Genomic DNA, 24,189 nt, shown 5'->3' with positions numbered 1-24,189 from the left:
TGGAGGTCAGAGGTCAGACGCCAGCATCGGGATAATAATTGAAAGCTGTAAGAAATGATGGATTTCCCCTTCTAGGACCTGCAGCTCACTCTGGAGGAGGAGAAGATCCGTGTGGCCCAGCTGACCCAGACCCTGGAGCAGGAGCGCCAGGCCTCCGCTCAGCTCTCCCAGCGATCCGAGGAGGAGCGCTCCAGCCTCCACCGGCGCCTCCAGGAGCTCCAGGTCCAGCTGGAGTCAGAGCAAGGGAAGAGCGCCGAGATGAGCACCGCCTTGGAGAGAGAGAGGGATCTGAGGATGATTACCTCCCCAGATGGTGGCCCCACCAACAGCGACACGAAAGAGGAAGCCAGTCTGCTGGAAAGACTGCAGAGGGAGCTGGACGACAAACACCTGCAGGTGTGGTCGATCGTCTCACGGCTGGAAACTCCTTCAAAAACGGAACCTCGTTCATCCTCGTCTTCCTCTCCAGGTGGTGCACCTCCTCAGTCAGGTGGCATCCCAGAAGTTGGAGGTGTTACGGAAAGAGGAAGAGCATTCGAAACGGGACCGGGAGGCTCTCCTGGAGGCTCAGGTCCAGCTGAGGAGGCTGGAAGACAGGCTGGCTGAAACCCAGGAGCAGCTGGAGGGAGAGATGGACGGGAGGAAGAGGCTGGAGGAGGAGAAGGAGAGGCTGGAGGAGAGGCTGAACCAGTCTGAGGAAAGACGGACGGACGGCCAGGCTGTTAGTATCCGCTACAACTACCTCAAATTGGTGCTTTTATTTTGATAGGCTGTATTAAAGCCGTGCTCTTATTGTCCAAACAGCAGGCCGCGTGGCACGGCGATTCCACCGACCGCACCAAAGACTGGGTGTTCCAGCAGAAGAGTGGAAGCGTTCAAGCGTCGTACCCGCTACTGGAAGCCTCGCTGACTGGCCCCGTGGGGGGACCACACCAGGGCCCCTGGCGTACATTAGACCGGATCCTGGAAAATCTTCACCTGGTGTCCTCAAAGGTCCGCGCCCTGGTGAGCAGGACCAGCGGCAGGTAAAGACACCAGAGCTCTGATGGGAAAACCCCAGAGACTCCAGAATCGTGGACTGATCGTGTCGTTTTGTCCGTTGGGTCTAAAAGGTCGACGGCCGAGGTCGACAGCGAAGACCTGTCCTGGTTGCAGTCCAGTATTGATGAGGTCATCGCTCTGCTGCAGCAGTCCCCGGGGCTACCAGCTGCCCCCGAGGTCAGGAACACGTCAAGAAGTCCGAATTCTCCTCTGACATTTTTGGAGCTTCTTAAAAACGGGCGTTTGTTTCCTGTAGAGTGTTTCTCTAACGGCGGCCGGAGCCTCCAACTCCCTGACGGAGCGACTGTTGAAGCAGAACGCCGAGCTGACGGGTTTCGTCAGCCGCCTGACCGAAGAGAAGAACGATCTGAGGAACCACAACCTCCGCTTGGAGGAGGAGGTCCGACGCTACCAGAACGCCGCGATTGGATCGGGCGGAGGCGTGAGTACAACACGAGAAATCAGTCTTGTTGAGCCCGAGACATTCTGAAGTAACGTCTTTAATTTTCTGCTGCAGTTCAGCAGCAGGAGAGGCGTAACGAAGGAGCCCCCGAGCGGGACGCTGCTGTCCCAGGAGCAGGAGGCGTGGGGGAGGGAGAGGACGCGCCTGGAGAGAGCTCTACATGTGTCTCAAGCCCAGGTGGCCCGGCTCCGGGCCGACATCAGGAGCGACATGCTGAGAGAAATAACCGGACCTGGAGCCGGCAACGCCGCACTGAAGGTCCGCTAAAGTTTGCTTCCAAATCCGATTCAGTTCAGTTTTTGTCTGATAAGCGGCGCCCCCCGGTGGGGAGAGCGGCTCATGACGTTTTTTTCCCTTCTCCATCAGAAGATGTACGGGAAGTTCATGAGATCGGAAAGCTTCCGCAAAGCCCTGATCTACCAGAAGAAGTATCTGCTGCTGCTGCTGGGGGGGTTCCAGGAGTGTGAGGAGGCCACACTGTCGCTGCTCTGCAGGATGGGGGGCCGGCCGTCCAGCGTGGAATACCACAGCCAGCAATACCGCCGGGGGCTGACACGCTTCCGCTCCGCCGTCCGGGTCTCCATCGCCCTCTCCAGGTCGGACACCTTCCTCTCCGTTGATGTCGGGTCGACGGCAGGTCGTTTCTTTAAGAACCAACCCTCCTCTTTTTCTCTCCAGAATGCGTTTCCTCGTCCGGCGGTGGCACAGGGTGACGGGGCTGAGCGCCGAGACCTCCGGCAGCAGCAAGGACGGAGCGGGACCGACGTTCGGTGAGCAAAACGATCCAAAACGCAGTTTTGACTTTTTAAGGATTGACTGTTTTGAAAGCGACGCTCATACTTCTTCCTCTTCTTCTTCTTCAGGTACAGACGTGAGAGACTCGCCTTACCTTCAACCAGGAGGCGGGGAGATGTACAGAGAACGTGCAAGTGGGGGAGGCGGGGCCTCCAGCAGCAGGGGGAGGAGTGGACACGAGTCGCCCAGATCGGGTGTGTCCTCCTCGCATCACAGGTACGACTGCAGAACCCTAGAACCCCTGTTTTGTCAAGTGTCGAGTTACTAAAGGTGTGTGTGTGTGTGTTTGCTGCAGGTTCCACGTGGCTGGAGACCACGGACCCCTCACCTGCTCCCACCTGCAGAGCTACGACCCCGACCGAGCCCTGACCGACTACATCTCCAGACTGGAGGCGCTGCAGAGGAGGCTGGGCACCGTGACGTCAGGTGACGCCAGCAGATTGAAATGTGGAGACGGCGCAACGTTCGATCTTTATTCTTTTAGTGGTTCAAAAAAAAAAAACTTTCAAAAACAGTACAAAATTATTCTCTAAATATTGAGATACAAGTGTTTTTATTTAGGAATGTTTTCATCTTTTTCGAGCATCCCAGTGTGTCATTCTCCACCCGTCTCCCCCTCCACAGGTGCTTCTTCACACACTCAATTGCACTTTGGCTTGAGAAGATAAGACGCCGTCAGAAGCTTGAAGAAACTGAGTTGCCTTTTCCTCGTGAGCGCTCTGCTGTTTTCTACCCGTCTGCTGTGGACTTCATGTGGACCAAAACTGATTTTTTTTCCTTCTTTTTATCAGCGTACATCATTTTCAGGCTTCTATTTTTGTTTTTTTGTCACCATCACTTGAAAACAACAGCTGTTTGTAACTGAATCTGCCTCTCCGTCGTGGATGAACTACAATCATGTGTTATTTGTCTGATGCTAATTTAAGATCTCGTGATTAATTTATGTTTGTGTCGTGTGTGGGTGGGTGGGTGGGGGGGCGTTCAGGAGGAGGATGTGTGGGTTTATTGTTGAGGAGGCTGCTGCTGCTGGATATTCTACACTACACTGTGTTTTGCTTAGGACAGACCGACGATAGGATATTTGTAGAGAGCGTATTTTTGTAAAAAGTTGTACGAGCTTTGAATTTTTTGGGGGGGTATTTTCGCAAAAACTCGAATAAAGACGACGATATTATTTGAACGAGTTGTGTATTTTTCATTTGTACCGATGGCTAAAAAGAAGCGATCTTTACACTGTTTGCACTACTGAACTTAATAATTTAATAAAGTTGTTTTTAATGTTGGAATGTGTGGAAGATGAATTTTTTTTTGGAAGCGTCTATTTGGAAACGTTTGACACTAACTTGTTTTTTTCCTGGAACACGAGAACCAAAACTTTACTGAAGGATGAAATAAAACACGATAAACTTCTGAGAAAACTGGAGTTCTGCACCTTTATTTAAATTTTTTTTTTTTTACTTTTCTGTAACAACTTGAGTCACAATTGAGACGGGAAAATCCAAGGAATGAATGAATCATTGAGGCGCTGCATGACTGAACAATTCACACTGAATATTAGCGTCTGTGTTCCACTCAGAGGTCAACATCTCTGCAAACACAAGTCAGAAGAATAAAGCTTGAAAGAAACAGAACATTCAGGAAAAATAAAGAATTTAATTCTTAAGTTCGAGTTCCAGCTTCACTTCAAACGCGTCGCGTTGGGATGACTGTTTTCCGTCTCCTCCGTCACTGCTGCCTCCGTTTGTATCTGATGACGGGGCGGTGGGGGGTGTGGATCATAGTGGTGTAGTTGATGGAGGGGAAATACCCGTCCACCAGGTCGAACTCGTACAGACGCAGCAAAGTGGACCAGATGGTTTTGATTTGGACGTAGGCGAAGTTCTCCCCGATGCAGCGATGGCGTCCTGCGTGGGTTGGGGGGGGGGGGCAGCGAGAACTCGTTTCTTCTCTGTTCACAGATGAATTTTAAGCGGCTTTTAAATTTAAATAAGTTCTCACCTGCGCCAAACGGCACGTAGGCGAACTTCTCCCCGGCGGCGGGGTTGTCGTTGAGGTAGCGGTCGGGGGCGAACTCCATCCTCTGCTCCCAGGTGTCGTGCAGGCGGTGGTTGACGGTCGGGGAGACGCACACCTGGTGGCCCACGGGGATGGTGTATCCTGCTGCGGTCTGGGGTGGGAAGGGGGGAGGGGGGCAGAGAAACGTCTAATGTTCTGATAAAGAGTGTTTTAAAACGTCAAAATCAGGTGGATGTCCTCACCTGAGGAGAGCGAGCCATCCTCATCATGGTCATGATGGGGGGGCGGAGGCGCAGCGTCTCCTTCAAACAGCGCTCCAACAAGCTGAGCTCCTTCAGCTGGGGAGACGAGAAGAAGAACCGTGTTTGTGTTTCAAGTTAAAAACTACTTTTTAATTATTATTTTTTTAACTCCTACTTGGTCGAAGCCGAGCGGCGGCAGCTCCTCGCCGCACACGGCCTTCTGCTCGGCGTAGCAGCGCTCCTGCAGGGCTTTATCTCTGGCCAGGAAGAACCCCATCCAGGCGCTGGTGGTGGAGGAGGTGTGCTGACCCGCCAGGAGGAGGCCGATCAGCATCCCAGCGATCTCGTTATCGGTCAGCGGGCGTCCGTCTCTATCGAGGGGGAAATTAAACGTGACGTCAAAATCCAGCAGGAACAGGAAACTGTTGTTTTTTTTTCTACTCTTGAGTTTTCCTACTTGTAAGTCGCGTCGATCAGCGTCTGCAGGATGTCGTCCGCTTTCTCTCCGGATTCCCGTCGCTTCTGAATCACCCTGAAGAAGATGTTCTTGATCTCTCTGTGAGCCCTGTCCCTTTTCCTGCAACAAAAAGAATTTAAAAAATTAAAAGTTTACATAGAAGATGATGGAGATCTCCGGTCCTGAGCTCCTCCGGCGGTCCCACCTGAAGCTGGGCAGCGGCAGCCAGCCCGGCAGCAGCCAGGCGGCGTGACTGAACCCCCCGTCCAGGTCGGCGTACAGCTGGGCCACCCGTTCATCCAGCATGCCGCGGATCTCCCGCCCGTGGAGGCAGCTGCTGGCCGTCAGGATGATGAGCTCTGACAGCGCCTCGAACAGGTCTGGAACCGACAACCTGCTGGTGAGCTCCACAAAACAGATCGGAACCAGGAGGGGGTTGGGTTCTTACTTCTCTCTCCGCTGTCTCCCCATCTCTGGAAATACTCTCTGGTTTCCGCCTCGATGATCTGCATGTGTTCTCTGAATCGGGCCACGTTCAGCCCCGTCTTCAACATCTTCTTCTGTTCCAAAAAGATCTGGAGAGAAGGACAGAAGAAGGTTTACGCCAATTTACTTTCCTCCACGTCAGGATGAATGTGGATCCGTCAGTAAACGTAGACTCACGGGGTTCGGGACGTCGTAGGCCACCCCTTTGCCAAAAACTGGAGTGGTCAGTCTGGAGTAGACGTCCTCGGCGTTCAGGTCTTCGTTCTTGCTGTTGAACATCAGCGTGGCGGCGTCGCTGCCCAGCAGGTAGGTGAACGTACTCCCCACCATGGTGAAGCTGAACACCGGCCCGTACTGCAGGAGGGGCAGCATGGAGGAGGAATTTTAATTTGTAAAAAAAATGACTATGGAATAATGGGTTTAGGTGTGTGTGTGTGACAGGTGTGTGTCGCACCCTGCAAAGCAAGAGTGCAGTATCTGCAACAACACATGTAAAAAAAATACAGAATTAATACTAATTAAAATATACACAATTTTTAAATTTTAAAAGAATTTTTTTGAATAAATAAATAAATAAAAGCAGATACTGCACTTTGCCTTTGTTGGAAATATTATAAGAAAAAGTTTCCATAAATTCCTTAAAGTGAGTTTTGTCTCCTATATTAGACATTTTCAAACGTATCTAATTTAAAACGTCCCTATTTGTTTTAATTATTGATTATTTTTAATATAATACTCACTTTTTCATAAGCATTTTCCAGGAACTCAATGGGACTTCTCCCAAAAGCAATGGCGTGACCCAGGAAGGGGATGCTGGAGGGGATGTAAGGAGGGTATTTCTGCAAACAATAAAGACAAACGCGTCACGAAAGCAGGTGTGAATTCAGTTCGAGTCCCGCCCGCTGATGATCGGATGACTGACCGCGTTCCTGTCCGACGCCGAACCGAGGGTGAGTTTGGAAACGTATCCCAGGATGAGGGCGGCCAGGGAGGCTGCCAGAACCACGGAGGTCAGGTTGTCGTTCACTCTGTCCGCCGTGACTCCGAGGAGTTTGCTGCTGAGTTCGTAGAAATGCGTGGACATCTTGTCTTCCCTGTGTCCCACCAGCCCCCGCAGCCTGAAGGAGTAATATCAGATAAAGTTCGCAGCCCAGTTCCGCTGCATCTCCACCTGCCGATGCGCTGCGGTGCTAGCACCGCCCCCGCCTGACCGCTCCTGGCCGCCCCGGATTGACTGATCACGCGTCGCTCAAGCCAACGGCGGCTGTGATTGGCTGGTTCCTGACAGAACCGATGTCTGGCTATATGACGTCATTTCAGCAGGTTGAACACCGTGTGCGCCACAGATCGAGATGTTTAGTTATAAAAGTTAATATTTTTTTTTCATTTTAAACACTTGTAAACACTTAATGACGTCACAACAAGGATATGACCTAATTATATATGAGCGGAAAATCGTTAAAATATACAGTAATAAAATAATATTTCGTATTTGTGGAAAAAAATCTAAGTTTTAAAATTTGCCGGAATTCTTAAAAAATTAGTAAAATACTATATATACTATATAATATAGGTTATAATATTTTACGTATTTATTAATCCTGTAATTATTTCTAAAAAAAATAAGTTAATTAGCTTTTTCCTCAACTTTGTAAAGTATGGTACATTTTATTATGTCGTAGTTTAATTAGACTTAAATCGTGAAACGTAAACATTTTATTCCTTACTAAAACATTAAGATCATTTATTTTTGTAGTTTAATAATCACATTATTATTATTATTATTATTACAGTATTATTATTAATACTATACAGTCATGTGATTTTTCATCGATCCCACTGAAATAAAACTTTTATAATTAAAAATCTGTGATATTTCCTCCTTCATACATCAGTTTATTAAAACCAAACATTAAATAAACATATTTACACATAATCAAAACACACGACTCATCAAAATGCACAAAATGTGAGGACGATGAAGGCAAAACGAGGCGTTTGTGGAGAAGTCAGACTTGTTCCTGTTCTTGGTTCAGAGTTCTTTCAGTCAACCTGTGAGAGAGAGAAGATCCTGAACTGGGATCTTTGGCAGCGGCGGTTATTCTTCATTTGTTCATCCGTAGGCGTATTTATCCGTCACGGCTTTATCGTTAGGACACATCTGTCCGCTCAGTTTCATCAGCAGCTTCACAATAAGGCCAGCCTGCGAGAGAAACAGCGTCAGCGGCGATCGTTCATCGCAGGTTTAGTTTTATAAATTTTCTCCTGTCAAGATCTACAACCGGAGTTCAGAATTCTACTTCACCTGTTTTGTGTGAACGATAAAATTCATTTTGTTGTCGCCGCTGTGGATCTGGAAGTACTGGTCGGCGTGTCCCAGCTGCCACATGAATGTTCCATACTCCAAACTGATGAGAAGGACCTGGAGATCAGAGGACACTGAATGACGACACCCCAAATATGTCAGGATTCGTCCCCCCGAAATTTCAGGTACGAAAATCTCTAGATTTCAAAATAATTTCTCTTTTCTGAGATCGACGCAGAATAAAAGTTTAACTCAGAACAAAAAGGCGACACCTTGGTCTCCATGTTCATGAGGTGCAGCCCCTTGGTGTTGACCCCCACGTAGACGCGGATGACTTTGTGGTTGCTGGCGCTGGCTTTGGTGTAGACCTGGCCGGTGAAGAAGGCGGCCCCGTACGTGGGGATGTCCCAGCAGTTCTGCAGGAAGAGCCTCTGCAGGTGGTGCATCTCTTTGCTGACGCCCTCGCTGGTGCTCAGCGCCTGTCGGACAAGAGGAGCCGCCGTCAGTTCGACCCGCGGCCGACACGATCGCTTTGGAAATGCGGAACCCCCGGAGCCTCACTTTGTAGTCGTTCAGAATCTTGCTGGTCCAGTGGTACGCTTTGCTTTTCACCTTGGAAATGGGAACGATGGATTTCAGGTTCTCCTCGCTGTCGGAAACAGAACGGAAATCAGAGCTCACAGGTTCACGTCAATCCGGTTTGAAAGCGTGTTTCTTACTTGAGGAACCCTTGCTTGTGCTTCTTGCTCTCGTAGTTGCCGTAAATGATCTGCAGGAGGAGGCTGGCCAGCGTGATCAACTTGCTGTCCGGAGCAGGGAAGAAGCCCTTCAGGAGGCAGTGGCGCGCCTCGTCGAAGAGGATGAGGATGGCTAAAGGATCGTCCACCTGGAACGCCACAGGAGACGATCAGAAACCAGTCGCCATCCCACCTCTAACGCAGAACAAAACCCACCTACCTTCTTCTCAACTTCCAGAGGCAGCCGGACGTCTCTTCGCAGGAAGAGCTGAGGTGTTTCCCTCTGAGGGTCCAACACCGTAAGGTCCGTCACGATCTCCGTCCAGATCCGCAGGTGCTGCAGGGGTTTGTGGTACGGCTTCAGCTGCAGGTCTGACCACATGAACACAGGTAATCTCTCAACTTCTAATTTTTTTAGGCAATGATTATGAAAAAACATCTCCTGACTGAACTGACTGAGGTTCTCAGAGCAGATCCAGATGGTGAAGTACTGCTGGGTGTCCTGGGAGAGACGCATGCCTTCCATGATCTGCTGGACCGTGGTGTTGTTCCCGTGCTTCAGCTCCACGGAGCGATACGAGCCGTCCATGCGATAGATGCGGACTTTCTCGTACTGTGGAACACACACACACGCTCACAAACGTGAAACCGTTTCTGGCGTGTCGGACACCAGGCAGTCATGTGTGTGACGTGTGACTCACAGGTTTGCCGTTTGTCTGCTGCAGGAGCTTCATGGTTTCCTCCCATTCGTTCTGCTTGTTCTCCTCACAAACCTGCAGAGGAGATCTCTTCTGCTGGTCTTCAATGTGCTGGAAGTGAAGATCAATACATAAAGGTTGGTTTCTACTGCTGTCACTGGTGTGTCACAGACCATAATAATACATTAACAATGCGTAAACTGGTACTTCTTATATTCTGGGAATCACCGAGCGCAGAGGAATCCATCTTACACCTCAGTTTTTGCATGTTTTTTGCATTATTCATGATGTCACGTCCCACCCAGCCCCCATCGGTCATCTAATAGCAGCAAACAGCCCCCTCCCCCCATTCAGATAGTTTGTCACACGTTAAATGTCCCTTTTCGTACCCGGTCGATCTCCGGATGTTGCAGCAACAGCTGAACGATCTCCGCGTGACCTCCTCTCGCCGCGAAGTGCAGCGGAGAGCTGAGCTGACCGTTGAGGAGGTTCGGGTTACAGTTCCCTTTCTCCAGTAACAGCTTGGTCGCCTCCACCTTACCGTGCCTGGATGGAACCAAACGAGGTCACCGACAAAACCACATTTCAGGACGGTTTGGAGACTTCAGACTTCGGACTCACCAGCAGGCGTAGTGAATGGGCGCCCAGTGGTCGCTGTCCAGCTGTTTGACTGAAAATCCGCTGTCTAGAAGCTTGGAGAGAAGCTCCGTGTCGCCTTCACAGGCGCTGCGATGCAGGGGGAAGTCGTCCACCCACTGGCGCTCCCTGAGAAGAATGTTCCTAACTTAGTGTCTCTGATTTAGGCAGGAAAGATAAAGATGTGAAAACCATGTGAACGATCCCTCACTTGTCTTCCGCCACACAGTTGGGACCGTGTTGCCACTTCTCCCTCTTGGGGATCTGGATCTTGGAATAATCCGGAGCTCCCAGCCCAAAATACGGATTGATGATCACTTTGTCCACCTGCAAAACGAAAGCAGCGGATTCAGGATTGATAAATGATAAACGGCAAAAAAAAAGAATCAACTCCTTTGGGGGTGAGATAGAGTCGACTCACCCGGTTGGTGTACTGCAGGTCGGAGCCGTAAAGCGGGTTGAGGATGCACATGTCGGCCTTCTCCAGGGACATCATCTTGCTCTTGATCTCCAAGGCGGTGTATCCCATGTGCAGATCCTCGTCGTTCAGTTTGCCCTCGCTGCCGTAGGCCGGGTTGCTGACATTGGTCTTCACCCGCTCCACCGGCGCCGGTCTGAACAGAGCGGGGATGGCGTGAGGAACGGTGTGTTGCTCTGCTAACCACCTGCAGGGGGTCAAAGAGGCAACGTTCCAGTTGGCTTTCCCCAAAGGGACTCATCAAGAGATTACGAATCTTTTGCCCACTTGTCTAAGGCCAGAAGCATCTTGGAGGTGATGGAGCAGAAGTGCGTGCTGGTCTCGCTGCAAACCCGCATGATGTCCTGGAAGCAGTAGAAGCTTGGGCTCCCGGGAGCGTAGACTGGCTTGCTGTTATCTATGCAGAATGATTTTTTTAAATATACTGTGTATTGCTGGATCACGATTAAAGTTTGGTGTGTGTTTAACTCACCTTTAACACTGACTGGCACCACAAAAAGCGAGGCTTCCTTCCCTTCATTGTCTCCATCCAGGAGGAATTTCTTCATATGCACCACACGCTTCCCTGAAACCCAAAATCGTGTTTACATCAACGGTTTCCCATCAAGAACACCCTCATGAGTGTGTCCCATTCACCTATGAAGCCTTGGTTACTGGATATGGGTCTGATTGTTTCATCAACATAATCCAATATGGATTTTGATTTATCTCCTCCTGCTTGGATCTTTGTCGCCAGGAGAATCTTCTTTCTTTTCTTCTCCTTCCCCTCCAAAGGCACTTCAATCAGCAGGATCTTTAATTGAACCAGAGGAAATGTGAGATGTGGACGCTGCGAACTGACAGCGGATAAATCTACTGTCTGCTGCAGAAACGTTTACCTCGTAGGCTTTGGCTCTGTACTCCTTGGAGCTCAAGCTGACCTGACTCTTTGGGCGGATGACGGCAACAAACGCATCTTCCAGGCCGTCCTCGTTGCCCATTCTGCCGAGCTTTTCTCAGTACCTAGAAAGCGTTCTGCACGAGGGCCAAATGCTGTGGAGAGGCATCACTAAAACACAAGAGCAGCAGGGACAGCTAACGTCACGATGATTGATCGAGATCACGTGGAAAAGATGAGCAAAACAGACTTCCAATAACGGAATCATACAAAAATGAGCTACTGTATTTATCAACTATGTGCTCTGGTTGATTGTTTACTATTAAAATTGCATCCTGTATTTTCTCAAATCTTGTATAGTTATAATTCCCACAAACCCTGACTTTACATATAAAAGTAGAACCGATCTTAAAATAGATAAAGAAAAAAAAGGGGGTGGAGGGAAGTTCGATTCTCTGAGTGTATTTTGACTGGTCTAAACAGGAAGTAAAATAAATTAACTGAAATTATAATAATTATAATAATAATTTAAAAAGAAATTCAATTATTCATTAGAATTTTCCTGTTCAAGTCAGTCTCATATTGGACTTTAAATCAATAAACATAATAAACTTCATTACAGTGTAATGTCAAATTAATCAATAATGGAAAGTTTCTCTCTCACTTAGATAAGGACTAAAAATGTTTATTTCCTATTTATTTTATATGCATCAATTAAGTTATTAAGTAATTACACATTTCCATCAGAAACTGTTAACCTGAACATATTTATGGACATTTATAACAGTTTATAGGGCTTATAAACGTTATAATAACGCCTTTCGCAGGAATCTGAAATACAGTAGTGGATTCAAGTACAGAAAGAAAAAGAGAAAAGAAAGGAAATAAAGTTAAATTATACATCATATAAATTAATTCTGATTAAAAATCAACTTGTTGCTTTCAGACGGGGTCCCGCCCCGGAAACCGAATACTGTTCCACTTCTTACACAGAGACTACCCAGAAGTAGACGCTTTAATCTGGACACGATGTTTACTGATGGACCGGACGGGTGTTGATTTGTGAATACAACAAATGAGATCAACTTTTCCACCCGAACCCGCGGAGGTAGCCGTGATGCTACGCCGCTTTTTCCGCTCTAAAACTCACCGAAAGCGACGAGACTTCTCATCAAACCGCTCCGACGCAGAGTATTTTAGCTTTTAAAGAGTTTCCCTTCGGTAAATCTAACGACACACAGCAGAGGCACCGCTCCGCTCAACTTTCAGGACGGTATGTGTCAGAACCATCCACGGGCCTGGACCTTAACGCAGGTCTGACACAGAGGAGTCGCGTTACGTTCCTTTCCAGCGGCCGGGCGAGGATCACAGTGACCTCTAGCGGTCAGGGGGACGCGGTGCAATAACAATAAAACTAACAGAAGAAGAAATCTGTTTACGCACAGCGAACTCTAGCAGTGTGGAGGACGCACTGCAACAGCAAAAAAGAAAAAAAAAGAAAAGAAATTTTTTTTCCACACAGCGTCCTCTAGGTGGCAAGGAGGATAAAATGCAACAACAATAACATGCCGATAGAAGAATAAATGTCTTCTGTCATAATAACGTTGTGAAGATACAGTATATAATTTCAGATGATTTTTAAGCAAAAATTAATTTGTGAATATTTTCCCATTGAATTGTCACTCTGTTAATAGTTCGTAACCTGTCGTGTGTTTTAACCTGAATAGTGGAAGTGCCATAAACCATCTGATAACATCTATTATATGCTGATTAACCCCGAAATAAGTTAATATGTGTTTATGTATAATTTTTGAATGTATTTTTTTATTGTTGCTTAAATGTTTGTGCTAAATGTCCAACAAACTTATTTTATAAAATGTTTTTTAGGAGAGAACATTTACTTAGCACTTGTCATGCAATTACAAGAAAAAAATTGCATTACAAAATACTTGTAGTTATAATTCTAGGTGAGATAAGAGGAAACATTTTATACCAGCATCAAAATTAGGAATGTGGAGCATCTTATCAGGCAAGACTTGATCTTATGTTTCACATGGAGAAATGTTTCGTATTTTAGCATTTCAATACTGTAATACATTCAGTATCAGGACTTTAAAAAGATTGTGTAAGAAACTGGGGATGTTTTGAAGAAAGAACCAGAAAACCAACACTTCAAATCTATTGGCTAGTGGGTACGATGAAGGGTTTCATTGACTCACAGATGAGCCAGGACTTTGTTCAGAAAGAGAGTTTATTATATTCACACATGGCTGAGATGGAATATGGAACAAAAGGAGAAGAGCAGTATTTAAGGTGAAATGAAGGCATCTGCTTTATATTTTCTCCCCAACTCATGTGTGATCCTGTGACTGTTTCTTTATCTGACCGTAATTTATTTAAGATGATGTATAACCAACCGTAAAGATGAGTGTTTGTGTGTTTCGTGGATTTTGAATTCAGAACTATGGCCTTTTCTTCATTTTTATTATCCAGCACATGACATTTATGCATAACTTGTTGGTTTTAAAAGAGATAAAATGGATTGCACCAACATACAACTTGGTCAAGTAATATCTTGCATATTTTATTTGAATATCTTTTCGTATAATGATTGACCTACTGTAACATGAAGCACCTGACACATAGTGGTCTTTTAAAAACAAACAACATTACATACAATGATTGAATAGTACTGAAATGCTGCAGTAGGTTTAACGCGTGCAGCTGAAGTACACAAATGAAAGCAAGGCTTTGGTTAAATTAATTGGTCCACACCTGAGCGTACCCAGTGTCGCCACCCACACAGAACCTCCTGATCACCCAGACTCCTCAAGAGGCGCTGTCTTTGCATTGACTGAGCACCTCCTGCATCTTCTGCTGGATGTCCTGCACCCTTTTGGCCCACTTATCCCTCACCTCGTCTTCATCATCCTCCGTCACAGCGGTGTAAGCCATGAGGGCTATGAGGCCCATGTGGAACAGGTGAGCGATGTGCGAACAGTGACGCTCCATGATCTCCCGGTTCCCATCACAGTTATCCAGGTACACCTTCAGCAAGGCTCGTCCAAAGAGTAAATTGGTCCCCATCACACCACGGTAGTACACGTCCAGGCTCAGGTCGCTCTTGTCTCTCTCGTAAATCTTCTCAAATTTCTCCATGTAGGTCTGGGTGTTGTCCGGATCCTTTTTCACCTTTGCAACCATGTCGTTGAAGGAGACATACTGGTGCTTGATGTACTCTTCATACTTGCCGTAGGTTTCGTTCACCTCGTCGATGCGGATCTTCTTCAGGCAGTGGTGGTTCTTTTGAGAAATACTTTCCAATTGGGTGTTAATCTCCTGGAAGTCCTTGTCTAGCGCATGACCCTCCTCTTCAGTTAGGCCCTTGCGAGCCAACCCAACCAGGGAGGAGACGACGCCAAAGATGGGATCAAACGAGGAGGCGAAGGAGGATACTTTCTCCACACAGAACAGCACCTTGACTGCCGTTTTCTTGATCTGTCCAGCTTCAGCCATCAATGCGGATTATCTCCAACCACGTTAAGGTAAAATGGGTCTGAGGGAGATAAAGCACCAAACATTTTTAGCATTAGCTTCCAACAACAAAAGCATTTCCTGAAAAGTTTGGTAACACAAGCTCAAATGACACTTTTTCATGCTTTACTCTAAAAGTGAGGCCTCTGGCCAACCTAAGACCCCACATGTCACCAGCTGCTGCGCATTTGCCATGTGGAAGGTGTCTTCTTACAGCTTTCAATGATGGCTTGCGTTGCCTGCAGTCACACACAGATCTTTATTCCAGCAAAGACTGGAATGTACTTTTTTTATTCTTGGATATTCTGGGAAAAATCCCACCCCAACCCCCCTCAAGATTAAGAGGAAAACAAGAAAACTGGTTTGAAATATTCTAAAATCCAAGTTGATCAAAAATCTGATTATTTTTGTCAAACTTTATTTATAAACATTAATAGACGGCTAAGAAGAATAGAGAAATGCTACCTTTACATTTTTATAATCGATTATTAATCAGATTGTTAAAGAAAACCAAAATAAATTGTATTGGAGGTACCAAAACATTAAAAGACTCAAACATTTAGTTAAAAACAACTAAATTCTTGTGTTTAAATACTGTAATTAAGTTATCTTTAATAAACACTGCACATCTTTCTCATAGTCTGCCGGATTCCCCGTCAGTGCGGTCCTACCAGAAAAACAGAGGGTGTGTCGTTGTGGTAACACAGGAAAGACTGGAAAAAAACCGATGGATTCCCGGCCTGGAGCTTTAAAAAGGGTTCTGATATTTCACATTACCCCCCAGGGAACATCCGTCATCTTTGACCTTAAAGCGAGATGCGCTGCTTTTCTTTCATTCTTGTTGTTTTGCCATTTCCTGAAACCCTGCCACACGCGCGCGCGCACAAATCAGCTGCCTTCTACGTGACGTCATCAGTCGTGGTTCACTTAAAGTGTAAATAACGTTCGGATAATGGATTACAAGTGAACCGTGTTTACTCACCGATGATAAAACTCGAGTTATTCCTCTGTCAGCTGGACCCGTTTGACTCTCCTTTCCACCATTTTCCTCCCTTGTCAAATGGGAACAGCCCCTTCATGCCAAATAAGGAAGTAAGCACCAGGAAGTGACTCACGCGCATCGTGTTCTGATTGGCTGAGGGGCGTGTCCCCTGATGCGGTGCGGCTGCAGCGCAGGTGGTGAATGACGGAGGCTCGTTTTCAATGTTGATCCAACTGCGTTCCAACACTTTACAAACCAGTACTGTATGGTGGCCGGAGTCCCGTCAAACTATCAGTCTAGAAAGACAGCGTGACGCTTAAAGCAGGAAACAAGAACTTTTATAAACATTTTATTACGATCAAGAAAATAAATTTATGAATTTGGTTTTGATTTGATTGATTTTTGAGAATTTGGTTAAACAAATACATATTACTGAATAATTTAATATCAGTGTTCCATGTATTTAATCATAGAATATAAGACCTTAGAATGTAATCTTAGAACACTTAAATCTGTCACATTGTACATAAGAATTGCTGTTCAGATACTGTATTTTTACATATTTTACATATTTAATTTTTCTTATCTAATATTCGACGGGCTAACTTGGACCTTCAGAGGGATATTTCATACTGTCTCATATGAAAACGTGTGTCGGCACTACAAATAAAGATTCTGATTCTGAAAAGTGATCATATTTAGGTCTGAAATATATCTCTAAGCACACATACAGGAAATTCCTTTCTAGCAGCATGTATGATTTTCTCCCTGTAGGTTTTAGCAGCTCTTTAGGAAATGACAAAGTTAATTCATGAGGTGCATTTTGATTTGGATTAGACTTAAATATATTTCATGCCCTCTGCAGCAGAATTATAACTTTGTACCTGCATTTGAAAATGTGTCACACTAGAGCTCTCTGGTGGCAGAATAAAGAATCACATGAATCATACGAACCTTTCCTCCACTAAAGCACAAGCAGAGTGGAATCATTCTTCCTCAAGAGGACGGTATAGAGTTCATCCTTTAAAAACAAACATAATGTGTGGAGGAATGTGAGCTGCTGGTCCTGCAGTACAGAAGAAGACGTGACAAAAATTATTGTAGTGCTTCAATTTTCTAGGGTTAACCTGGATTTTGCTGCCCAGATTATTTAAGAAAACTTAAGGAATTTCTACTTTTCCTTCAATTTCTACAATTTTTGGTTGTATAATCCTCTATCACCTCACCAAATATTAGGACAAGTCTTATGTAATATTTGACATCCATTGCAGTGATGTGAGAGAAAACGCAGCTGCAGACTTTTCCATGTACAGAATGCACAGGGGTGATGCCCCCCCCCCCCCACACACACACCCGCCCCAGATGTGCACTCAGACGATCAAATATATCAATTTAAGGTGATTGATTTAATTCTCTCTGCTGAAATGATAATGTATATGACACATGAAGGGTGTTAGTGTAAGTTTGGTTCCTCATTAATGAAAACTCTGGCCAATCTGAGCAAACAAGAAAAACTCAAAAAGAAAACTGTTTAATGTAAAAGTATTATTTTTATTCTTGTATTGGTGTTTATTTTCTTTTATTTCTATTGTATCCTATGGCTTTTTTATCTGACAAAACTATTCGTTAACTTATGCACGTTGACTAGGATGGTCTGCAAAATCGGTGATGAAAAAAAATTATATTTTAATCTGAATTTATTAGTTTGAACTGGATATGATGAGATGAATGCATAACACACACACACACACACACACCACCCCCTGCTCCAGCTGCTTCTCTATGGTATTTCCCACAATAACACACCCGGTCGATACCCTGACTCTGTCATTTTGTGTCTGACCCCCTCGCTGCTCTCTCCCCATCACTGAGAGGACAAACACCTGCTGGTTCCAGGTCCAGAAGTAGAAACCCGGCAACGCATCCAAAGGTTTGATTCTACAGGATAATTTTGTTTAATTGTGGGATTAGAGACATTTTGATCCCCCCATTAAAATGGCCTGACGGGGAGCAGAACTGGACCACGGCCCAGACGGTCAATAATTTGTTTGTTTAATTTATTCATCACCTTTCATACTTTCACTATAAAGGTCTTATGTTGTTTTTTTTATCAATGTGCTGACACATTAATCTGGAAGAGATATGGAGGTGAATTTTGGTCTCTAATCTGTCTTACTCTCAGTAAATATTGATTTACCTGAGGTCCACATTGTTCACACCTGGCTGTGGTGTATTTCAAGTCATTGTTAACATATTAACATGTTAACATGTTAACGTTAATCATTCATGTTTTAAAAAAAATATAAATTTAAGCAGGGTGAGTAGGGATAAAACGATTCAATGATCAACATCAAGTAAAAATAAACTAGAATAAATTATAATTTCTTGCATCAACCAATAATAATGTCTTATTGCAACTTTATTCTATTTTCTTATGTTCTCTTTTGAAATCACAGCCCGTCATCAGACATGATGAAAATGCAGAAGATGGTCATTGAGCTGATGCTGCTGGCAGGGTGAGCAAATTTAACACATTTATTCTAACAGAATATTAAGAACTGTGCAGATCTTAACCAAGTTACATACAGAGAAAATGTCCTCACAACCTGACTCAATATTGAATCCTATGTTTAAACATATGCAAAAAAAAAATTAGGGTTGGATTAGTCTCCAGCTCTGGATGTCCCCCGATTACTCAACAAATCTGAAACCCAATTAATTTCTTATTCTTCTTAAAATGTATTTATGTTTTAGGGTCTTTGCTTTGAGTTACGGCGCCATTCAGAGACCCGACTACGACGACTCCCCCAACCCGGAGTTCCTCAACCCGTCCTGGATGGCCAGCATCCCTGATGATCAGCTGCTGTCTGAGGTCACCATGCCTGGAACCCACAACACCATGTCCCTGTACGGCGGCGCCTACGCCGAGTGCCAGTCGTGGAGCCTGGCCTCGCAGCTCCGGGCCGGCGTCCGCTTTCTCGACATCCGCGTCCGTCACGTTAAGGGAAACCTCACCATCCATCACGGCGTGTCGTACCAGAGAGCACACTTTGGCCAGGTGCTGGAGGGTGTGGTGGACTTCCTGAGGGAGCATCCCAGTGAAACGGTGCTGATGCGTATCCAGGAGACGTTCAGTGAGACGCATGACATCTACGGCGCCGTGGTGGACTACATCCACCGCTACGCTCACTGGGACCTGCTGTGGCACAGCCGGCTGGTGCCGACCGTGGCAGAGGTCAGAGGGAAAATCATCATCTTGCAAGACTTTTCCGGCCCAGATTTGGGGATGCGATACGGCTCACTGGACATAGCTGATGACTGGAAGGTAGACGTGTCACAAATCTGTTAGGAATGAGCAATCACACCTCATACTGTTCAGACAGGAAGTGAAAGGAGTGTGTTTGACCTCTTGAATCCTTGCTGTTCCCTGCAGGTTCCCACACTTCTCCACGTGAACGAGAAATGGATGAGTGTCTACAGACACCTGGAGGCGGCACCTGCGGGAAACATGGCCCAGATTTTTCTCACCTACAGCAGCGGAGCTGGCGTGTTCGTGTTCCCCAGAGCCGTCGCTCAGCTGGTCAACGCACGACTGTACGACTACCTGAAGGCCAAGACGGACTTGAACCAACGCTTCGGAATCATATGCATGGACTTCCCTGCTGCTCCGATTATTAAAAAGATTATAGATTTCCAGCTGACTGAGGTCAGGAATAGAAACCAGACTTTTAGCTCAGATTCTAGGAAGTCAGGTTAGAAAAATGATATTTCTTTCTTAAGAAGCGAGAATCAATGAAGGCGAGTGTAATAGTGAGTCGTTCACCACCGGAATCAATTTAAAATGTCCCCTAATAATAAATACAAAATGGCAACATACTAAAAACTGCTGTTCTTTGTGCATTCACTTCATATCATCTGATATTTGGGAAACTGTGATCAATAAATATACTCAACATAAAATTTATCCTCAAGCTAAATCTGCTGCACCATGAATCACATTAATATCTATCAATGATGACGTTTTAATGGTCAATCATCTGTCGTGGATGAGAAATTAAGACACCATGTGACTGGATTGAGCTCAAAACAGTTTGATGCAGAGCGGAAAACGTTTCCACAGACTGTTGTGAAAGAGTGGCTGAAATGGTCGTGCATTTGGTTCCTATGTCTAAACATCTTGCAACACGGGATGTTAATGAAGAACATCTGCCTTCAAGCCTGGACAGGTACGGTACGACCAGGCTGCTGCCGCCTCTTTCTGCACACAACTTTGACCTTTATTCTTTATTCCAGACATGAACACGTTTCAACAGACGCGTCGCAAGCCTCTAAGTTCAGTGCAGATTTCCTTGATCAGTGAGAAGACTTTCCTCCTTCATGTTTATGTCATGTTTTATGTTTCACTATTATAATGACTGTTTTTTACTACTCTTGTAGTTGTGGGGAATATTATCTTCTGGATGGTGATGCTTGCTGCCATCGGTCTGGGTGGGTCTGATTACAATCTGTGTGATTTTGTGAGCTTTTGTCTTCATTCCTTTGTGTTGAAACTCATTTCTTCTGCGTCACAGGAGGCACACATCTGAACAGCTGTCCGTTACAACCCAACATCCCCATCTACCTGATGGTGCTGGGAGCGGCTAGCCTGATCACTCTGTCTGTGACGTACGTCAGAGATAACTTGGACAGATGTGCCCTGAGCTCCATCTGTGTCGTCTTCCTGTACCTCTTCACCTTCTGCTGGCTGATCGCAGGTGAGAGGAAGCTACTTGTCTTCACAGAATCGAGCGTCATGAAGCGTTGTCAAAGTACTGTAAATAAGGATGAATTTGAGGTATTTGTACTTGGTCACGTTGTTTTATTCTGCTACAATCACGCTAAATTCTAAAACACGTAATACACAATTTTGTGGGTGTAGTTTGTTCATAGTCAAAAAAGGTGGGACAATCCACCCACTAGCTTCAAAATCAGATGAAAATTCTGCTAAATCCTGTTTGGTGTGTGGAAGTGTGTGATGCCCTACATTCATCAGGGAGATACACCCATTTCACACCTGTTAGAACTCTTCTACCTCATCGCTTCATTTCAGTTTCGGGTCTCCACCCTAAATCAGATGTGCTGGAATTTTCCCTGACAGGAAGTGTCTGGATTTATCTAATTTTTCCTCTCAACTCCACACCTGGACGTCCATACTGCCACAGGACAACCTACCAGTTTGCGTTTGCCGTCACCACCATGATGTGGATCTCTGTGCTCATCTCTCTGTTCATCTTCGTCCTGTTGACTTCCTGTAAAACTGAAATTGCAAGAAGCTGGTTGATCCCCAGCCGATATGCTTTCTACGGTGCAACAAACGAAGGACTCGCCGCCGGTGATGTGTGATCTCAATTTTCCTTCACGTCTCCAAATACCTGAGAAAAGTACCTTTACACTGATAATGCTGTTAGATGTAGGACACAGATGTTTAAAGACAAATTTATGTTTTTCTTATTACAACCACCAGCAGCCTAGTTAAAATCTTTACCATCTTTATGACAACAACTTAAATAAAGAAAACATGATTTAACTTGTACTCTCCATATTTTGTTTATTGACAGATATAACCTACAAATTGAAAGTGAGACATGACAAGGTTTGAACACATCTACAAGGGAAGATCATCTAACTGGAGTTAAGGTGCTCTTTAAATCAGTCCAACATGTTTTCTACACATTATTAATACAAACAAGGTATTTCTGTTTTTCTTAAACAGAAGCAAGGAAATGTTTGAACACAGCTTCCCATTTAAATTTGGGGGGGGGGGAACAAAACAAGGAGCCACAAGACAATTACAATACCGTATTGGCCCGAATACAAGATGACCCTGATTTTATGACGACCCCCTTTTTTCAAGACTCAAGTTTGAAAAAAGACTTTTTGAACATCAAATGTAATTTTTGTACAGAAAATAATTACAGTACATCTGAAACAAATGATTATAACAATACGCTCGAGAGAATAAGCATGTTATTTTGCCTCATTCAAATCAAGCAAAAACTGTCTATCACATCTTAAAATTTGAATGTTTCTCCATTTTCTGTTATCTCTTCTCTTATTTTTTTCTCTTTTCTTTCTTACCGCTATTTTTTATTTTTCTTCTTCATGACAGGGGTTCGCTTTGGCCAGGGAAGATAAGTTCAACTTTGGCTTTAAAGATATCTGGCGCCGTCTAGCGTTGTGAATGGGTATAATGTCTAGACCCTGAATGTAAGACGACCCCCACTTTTTGTCTTATTTCAATGCAAAAAACATATATATAACTTATATTCAGGCCAATACGGTATATAGTGGAAATCCAACCGGATAGGCTCAATTGAAGTCTGTTGAATAAAAACCTATCAAAGTATTCGTAAACTGTGGATGTAAATGTAAATGTTAAAGCCAAGTAGGTCAAGTACAAAGTGTATTCAACTCACATTTTCCAAAACTTAAGAAAAATACTATTTAATACTGAGAAAACAACATTAAATTAACTTCTTTTCTTTCTTTTTTTTTACTACTTTACTACTCGAGTTCAGTGAGAAACATCTAGCCCCTGTTGGGCTTGAACGATAGCATCAAAGTCAGGTTGAATGTCAGTGGTGGATATACGAAGGATGGCTGACAGCTGATCATCGGTGAGAGACGTTCCGTACATGAATCTGTTCGACTTCATCAGTGAGAATGTTTGTTCACACGTGTAAGTCGACCCAAACAGAATCAGCATCTTCTGAGCGTGCCTCCTCATGTTTGGAAAGTTCTCCTCCTTCAGAGCGGAGTAAAAATCCAGCAGCGACGCTGAATGGAAGTGTTGCGTCAGCATCATATCACACTGCAGGTCTATGAGCTCCAGCTGAACATCAGTGGGTGCGGTGTACACGTTACAGGTGAAGGGAGAAAGAATCATCTGAATTTCATCCTCAAGGTTTTTGAAGTCTTCCAGTCGCCTTACAAACTCATCGTGCAGCGCTGTCAACATGGAGGAATACCTGCACAGGTGATCAGCTGACGGCGTGACCTCCTTCAGAGACGGAACATGGGTGAGGATGCTGCTCTCCAGCTGGTTAGAGAGAAACTGCAGCTCTCTTACGAAAGCCTTCGCCAGGCTGTGTATATCGTGGACAAACACATCCTTGCGTTTCAGTTGGGCTTGGATTCCATTCATCAGCGCCGTTATATCGACAGCGAATGCAAGATCCGCCATCCAATCCTCATCCGACAGCTCTGGGATGTTTTCACCTTTTTTCTTACAAAACTCTTTAATCTTTACTTTCAGATCCCAAAATCTCTTCAGGCCGTCGCCCAGGCCGAGCCATCTCATGTTTGTGAGATCGACTATCGGTATGTCCTCATGTACAGTCTCAAACTCCTCCAGCAGAGCAACAAACTGCTTGTGGTTCGATCCGCGCGTCCTGATGACGTCAACCACTCTGTTTACGACTTCGATCACGTGGTTTACGCCTAGTAACGACTTACACATCACATTCTGGTGAATGAGACACCGTAAAAACACCAACTTCCATTCTGGGTTAATTTCACTCACTTTTTCTTGCATGTGTTTCATTAGTCCAACATTTCCGCCCGTTAAATTCAAAGAACCATCCGTAGTCACACCGACCAGCCTGTCCCATCTCAGCCCCAGTCTGTCCAGGCTTGAACCCACTTTGGTGAACAGATCGCGGCCGGTCGTCGTCCCCGTCGTGGACCACACTCCCACCAGCTCCTCCGTTATCTTGAAGTCCTTCGTTATCCCACGGACAAACACGAGAAACTGGGCTGTGTCGCCGACATCACAGCTCTCGCTCAAAGCCAAGGAAAAGAAGTCAAAACTGTCCACCTTATGTTGCAGCTGAAGCTCCACGTTCCCCGCGATGTCCTCGATGCTTCTGGTCACGGCTGGCCTGGAGAGGGACAGCCTTTCGAAAGCGTCCCTTTTCTCGGGGAACATGATCTCTGCTATGGCCATCAAACACTCCTTAACGAATTCCCCATCTGATAATGATTTGCGATGTTTAACGATTGTGTAGGATATCATTAAGCTGGCTTTGGCTATCGCATCCCCGGGTGTGTTCGCATTGCCGACACAGTCTTGCTGCGTTTGCAGCTTAGCTAGCAAAGCCTCCGATGTTCGCGCCCGAGCATCATCAGTCAGGTTTTTGTATCTGTCTGCATGTTTAGTCGTATAATGGCGATTCAAGTTGTAGTCCTTAAACACCGCGATCTGGTCTCCACACACCAGACACACGGCTTTACCTCTGACTTCCGCAAAGAAATACTTAGTTGTCCAGATTTTGTTAAAGGCTCTGCCTTCGCCATCGATCTTTCTTTTCTTCACAGGAGCATCCATCTCTACGGGTCCACAGCTTCACAATAAAGAGGCCCCGCGCGGGAGATTCTGAAAACCCGGATGTTGCCCACCGGCCC

General features: G+C 45.4%; 7 protein-coding genes across 11 annotated transcripts in view; 3 read left to right on the top strand and 4 right to left on the bottom strand.

Annotated features, from left to right (window-relative positions):
* The window catches only part of akap9 (A kinase (PRKA) anchor protein 9), a 46,946-nt gene extending 43,836 nt beyond the window's left edge, over window positions 1–3,110 (top strand). Inside the window, exons 45-55 of the mRNA XM_068332243.1 lie at window positions 76–396; window positions 470–721; window positions 805–1,025; window positions 1,113–1,218; window positions 1,298–1,483; window positions 1,559–1,762; window positions 1,871–2,100; window positions 2,183–2,274; window positions 2,368–2,515; window positions 2,595–2,725; window positions 2,924–3,110. Coding sequence (XP_068188344.1) covers window positions 76–396; window positions 470–721; window positions 805–1,025; window positions 1,113–1,218; window positions 1,298–1,483; window positions 1,559–1,762; window positions 1,871–2,100; window positions 2,183–2,274; window positions 2,368–2,515; window positions 2,595–2,725; window positions 2,924–2,967 — 1,935 coding nt within the window. The 3' untranslated portion in view covers window positions 2,968–3,110. The remainder of the gene's footprint in view (window positions 1–75; window positions 397–469; window positions 722–804; window positions 1,026–1,112; window positions 1,219–1,297; window positions 1,484–1,558; window positions 1,763–1,870; window positions 2,101–2,182; window positions 2,275–2,367; window positions 2,516–2,594; window positions 2,726–2,923) is intronic.
* Window positions 3,111–3,724: 614 nt separating this feature from the next.
* On the bottom strand, window positions 3,725–6,719 carry cyp51 (cytochrome P450, family 51). The gene is made up of 10 exons (XM_068333278.1): window positions 6,423–6,719; window positions 6,241–6,339; window positions 5,678–5,854; window positions 5,463–5,589; window positions 5,220–5,394; window positions 5,015–5,134; window positions 4,733–4,928; window positions 4,558–4,653; window positions 4,298–4,466; window positions 3,725–4,203 (listed from the first exon to the last, which is right to left on the bottom strand). Exons 1-10 carry the CDS (start codon window positions 6,582–6,584, stop codon window positions 4,025–4,027), a joined length of 1,500 nt encoding a protein of 499 aa, XP_068189379.1. The 5' UTR covers window positions 6,585–6,719; the 3' UTR covers window positions 3,725–4,024.
* Window positions 6,720–7,329: 610 nt separating this feature from the next.
* Window positions 7,330–13,030, bottom strand: krit1 (KRIT1 ankyrin repeat containing). Its single transcript, XM_068333486.1, has 17 exons — window positions 12,382–13,030; window positions 11,233–11,402; window positions 10,991–11,147; window positions 10,827–10,919; window positions 10,622–10,751; window positions 10,298–10,541; window positions 10,088–10,203; window positions 9,862–10,005; window positions 9,630–9,786; window positions 9,244–9,351; window positions 8,999–9,155; window positions 8,763–8,914; window positions 8,525–8,691; window positions 8,367–8,454; window positions 8,078–8,284; window positions 7,806–7,922; window positions 7,330–7,703 (listed from the first exon to the last, which is right to left on the bottom strand). Exons 2-17 carry the CDS (start codon window positions 11,332–11,334, stop codon window positions 7,614–7,616), a joined length of 2,229 nt encoding a protein of 742 aa, XP_068189587.1. The 5' UTR covers window positions 11,335–11,402; window positions 12,382–13,030; the 3' UTR covers window positions 7,330–7,613.
* Window positions 13,031–13,794: 764 nt separating this feature from the next.
* rpz2 (rapunzel 2) lies at window positions 13,795–15,844 on the bottom strand. 2 transcript variants are annotated; one of them, XM_068333487.1, is made up of 2 exons: window positions 15,748–15,844; window positions 13,795–14,787 (listed from the first exon to the last, which is right to left on the bottom strand). In XM_068333487.1, exon 2 carries the CDS (start codon window positions 14,745–14,747, stop codon window positions 14,061–14,063), a length of 687 nt encoding a protein of 228 aa, XP_068189588.1. In that variant the 5' UTR covers window positions 14,748–14,787; window positions 15,748–15,844; the 3' UTR covers window positions 13,795–14,060. The 2 variants fall into 2 exon arrangements, with proteins under 2 accessions (XP_068189588.1, XP_068189589.1); XM_068333488.1 differs by lacking the exon at window positions 15,748–15,844 and adding an exon at window positions 15,437–15,597.
* A 1,785-nt stretch (window positions 15,845–17,629) lies between these two features.
* si:dkey-266f7.9 (uncharacterized protein LOC100006223 homolog) lies at window positions 17,630–19,528 on the top strand. The gene is made up of 4 exons (XM_068333721.1): window positions 17,630–17,677; window positions 18,204–18,263; window positions 18,502–19,072; window positions 19,181–19,528. Exons 2-4 carry the CDS (start codon window positions 18,217–18,219, stop codon window positions 19,502–19,504), a joined length of 942 nt encoding a protein of 313 aa, XP_068189822.1. The 5' UTR covers window positions 17,630–17,677; window positions 18,204–18,216; the 3' UTR covers window positions 19,505–19,528.
* A 399-nt stretch (window positions 19,529–19,927) lies between these two features.
* On the top strand, window positions 19,928–22,319 carry LOC137607214 (transmembrane protein 272-like). Of its 4 annotated transcripts, none has more exons than XM_068332792.1 (7): window positions 19,928–19,973; window positions 20,041–20,103; window positions 20,185–20,235; window positions 20,319–20,501; window positions 20,885–21,118; window positions 21,345–21,423; window positions 22,305–22,319. In XM_068332792.1, exons 1-6 carry the CDS (start codon window positions 19,937–19,939, stop codon window positions 21,383–21,385), a joined length of 609 nt encoding a protein of 202 aa, XP_068188893.1. In that variant the 5' UTR covers window positions 19,928–19,936; the 3' UTR covers window positions 21,386–21,423; window positions 22,305–22,319. The 4 variants fall into 4 exon arrangements, with proteins under 4 accessions (XP_068188893.1, XP_068188892.1, XP_068188891.1 ...); XM_068332791.1 differs by lacking the exon at window positions 22,305–22,319 and adding an exon at window positions 21,896–22,027; XM_068332790.1 differs by lacking the exon at window positions 22,305–22,319 and having other exon boundaries at window positions 21,345–21,477.
* On the bottom strand, window positions 22,301–24,112 carry LOC137607740 (general transcription factor II-I repeat domain-containing protein 2-like). The gene is made up of 2 exons (XM_068333684.1): window positions 23,384–24,112; window positions 22,301–23,251 (listed from the first exon to the last, which is right to left on the bottom strand). The coding sequence occupies exons 1-2, from the start codon at window positions 24,110–24,112 to the stop codon at window positions 22,301–22,303; spliced, it is 1,680 nt and encodes a 559-aa protein (XP_068189785.1).
* Window positions 24,113–24,189: the final 77 nt, after the last annotated feature.

The sequence above is a fragment of the Antennarius striatus genome, chromosome 14 (genome assembly GCF_040054535.1).
Source record: "Antennarius striatus isolate MH-2024 chromosome 14, ASM4005453v1, whole genome shotgun sequence".
In the NCBI taxonomy this organism is placed as follows: domain Eukaryota; kingdom Metazoa; phylum Chordata; class Actinopteri; order Lophiiformes; family Antennariidae; genus Antennarius; species Antennarius striatus.
This window is presented reverse-complemented; position numbering and strand designations above follow the sequence as displayed.

What these genes read in the sequence shown, in the direction of transcription:
- cyp51 (XM_068333278.1), bottom strand. Translation starts at nt 6,584, where the DNA reads ATGTCCACGCATTTCTACGAACTCAGCAGCAAACTCCTCGGAGTCACG. An exon ending in CTGCCGCTGCCCAGCTTCAG is followed by an intron (nt 5,135 to 5,219) that starts GTGGGACCGCCG and finishes TTTTTGTTGCAG; the next exon opens with GAAAAGGGACAGGGCTCACA. An exon ending in CTGATCGACGCGACTTACAA is followed by an intron (nt 4,929 to 5,014) that starts GTAGGAAAACTC and finishes CCCCCTCGATAG; the next exon opens with AGACGGACGCCCGCTGACCG.
- krit1 (XM_068333486.1), bottom strand. Translation starts at nt 11,334, where the DNA reads ATGGGCAACGAGGACGGCCTGGAAGATGCGTTTGTTGCCGTCATCCGC. An exon ending in AACATCCGGAGATCGACCGG is followed by an intron (nt 9,352 to 9,629) that starts GTACGAAAAGGG and finishes CTTCACTTCCAG; the next exon opens with CACATTGAAGACCAGCAGAA. An exon ending in AGATTCTGAACGACTACAAA is followed by an intron (nt 8,285 to 8,366) that starts GTGAGGCTCCGG and finishes CTTGTCCGACAG; the next exon opens with GCGCTGAGCACCAGCGAGGG.
- rpz2 (XM_068333487.1), bottom strand. Translation starts at nt 14,747, where the DNA reads ATGGCTGAAGCTGGACAGATCAAGAAAACGGCAGTCAAGGTGCTGTTC.
- si:dkey-266f7.9 (XM_068333721.1), top strand. Translation starts at nt 18,217, where the DNA reads ATGATGAAAATGCAGAAGATGGTCATTGAGCTGATGCTGCTGGCAGG. An exon ending in GAGCTGATGCTGCTGGCAGG is followed by an intron (nt 18,264 to 18,501) that starts GTGAGCAAATTT and finishes TTTATGTTTTAG; the next exon opens with GGTCTTTGCTTTGAGTTACG. An exon ending in ACATAGCTGATGACTGGAAG is followed by an intron (nt 19,073 to 19,180) that starts GTAGACGTGTCA and finishes TGTTCCCTGCAG; the next exon opens with GTTCCCACACTTCTCCACGT.
- LOC137607214 (XM_068332792.1), top strand. Translation starts at nt 19,937, where the DNA reads ATGTTAATGAAGAACATCTGCCTTCAAGCCTGGACAG. An exon ending in AGTGCAGATTTCCTTGATCA is followed by an intron (nt 20,104 to 20,184) that starts GTGAGAAGACTT and finishes CTACTCTTGTAG; the next exon opens with TTGTGGGGAATATTATCTTC. An exon ending in CTTCTGCTGGCTGATCGCAG is followed by an intron (nt 20,502 to 20,884) that starts GTGAGAGGAAGC and finishes TTTCCCTGACAG; the next exon opens with GAAGTGTCTGGATTTATCTA.
- LOC137607740 (XM_068333684.1), bottom strand. Translation starts at nt 24,112, where the DNA reads ATGGATGCTCCTGTGAAGAAAAGAAAGATCGATGGCGAAGGCAGAGCC. An exon ending in GGCTGAGATGGGACAGGCTG is followed by an intron (nt 23,252 to 23,383) that starts GTCGGTGTGACT and finishes CTCATTCACCAG; the next exon opens with AATGTGATGTGTAAGTCGTT.